We start from the raw sequence: 1265 nt of genomic DNA, 5'->3' as shown, positions 1-1265 counted from the left end.
TGTGGGGATTTGGAAACAGAATTGTTGCTCAGGCTTGGGTCAGAGAAAACACCTTTGGGTGTCATCCACTTATTAGTTTTATGTCACTCTGTGATTCTTGGCTGGGAAAGGAATCAAGCTCAGAATTCTCACAGCCCCAGCATCTTCCTCTGAGACCTAGAAACCTCCCCCGAGGCAGCCCAGACAAGCTGCCCCATCCCAGCTGAGGGGAAGGAGAGGCCCCTGGGGCCCCGATGCTCCCTCAGCAGCTGCTGGGCAGGTTTTTGTTCGGGGCTGTATCACTGTGGGAAGGTTACGATAGTCATGCTGACAGTAATAGACTGCAGCGTCCTCAGCCTCCACTTTGCTGATTGTGAAGGAGAAATCTGTCCCGTACCCACTGCCACTGAACCGCGCAGGGACCCCAGTATGCAGCCTGTTTGCTCCATAAATTAGGGGCTTGGGAGCCTCTCCTGGCTTCTGTTGATACCAATTAAATTCATCATTAACACCCGAGCTGGTCTTGCAGTTAATGGTGACTTTCTCTCCTGGAGACACTGACAAAAATTCTGGCGACTGAGTCACCACAATGGCCCCTCTGGAACCTGGAATAAAAAAGAAAAGATAAAACACCATCCATATGTCTTCGTTATCCTGGACTTTCAATTCAGAATGAATAAACACAGGGAAAAAGCAAATTTTCTTCCTCTCTCCCAACCTTCCCCAGACACATCCCAGGGATGGCCAGAAAGCAATGGAGCATGTGCAGGATCCCTCACCTGAGATCCAGAGCAGCAGAGAGCAGAGGAGCTGAGCCTGGGCCCCCATCTCCTCCCCTGGCCTTGGATACTGCTGAGCAGAGACCTCATCCATGAGCTGGCATTTATCTGGGTCGGAGCCTCTGGGTCTGTCCCTGGGGAGACATGCAAATCACCAGATGTAGGCAAGGGGAAGTAGAAAGGCAGAATGATTTTAAGAGCTTTCCTTTCAAATAGCTGGACTATTGATAAATTCAACTCATAAAAAACATATTATTCCGTCTATTTCCCCAAACAGTGGTATCAGACTAAAATCCCCTTTGGGCTATTTATTGATTTAGTTTTGTTATCAATGTTTTATTGTAATTTTTGTTAGTTCTGTTTTCCTTTTTTAAGCTTTTATTAATTTTGAACTTTAATTTAGAGAGACACAAAAAGGAACATTTCTATGTATGGGACCCATCATGAAAACAGGATCCAATACCTAAATTTCCCTTTCAAATTGTTTCCTTTTTTTGAAAGTATAAT

General features: G+C 45.6%; 1 gene segment (V, D, J or C); it reads right to left on the bottom strand.

The window, feature by feature from the left end:
• LOC127547553 (immunoglobulin kappa variable 3-15-like) lies at nucleotides 1-823 on the bottom strand. The segment is given in 2 exon segments: nucleotides 1-584; nucleotides 759-823. Coding segments are annotated over 2 exon segments (477 nt in total).
• Nucleotides 824-1265: the final 442 nt, after the last annotated feature.

This window comes from Antechinus flavipes, chromosome 2, assembly GCF_016432865.1.
Source record: "Antechinus flavipes isolate AdamAnt ecotype Samford, QLD, Australia chromosome 2, AdamAnt_v2, whole genome shotgun sequence".
Taxonomy (NCBI): Eukaryota; Metazoa; Chordata; class Mammalia; order Dasyuromorphia; family Dasyuridae; genus Antechinus; species Antechinus flavipes.
The sequence above is the reverse complement of the archived record's forward strand: the minus strand, read 5'-3'. Positions and strand labels throughout refer to the sequence as shown.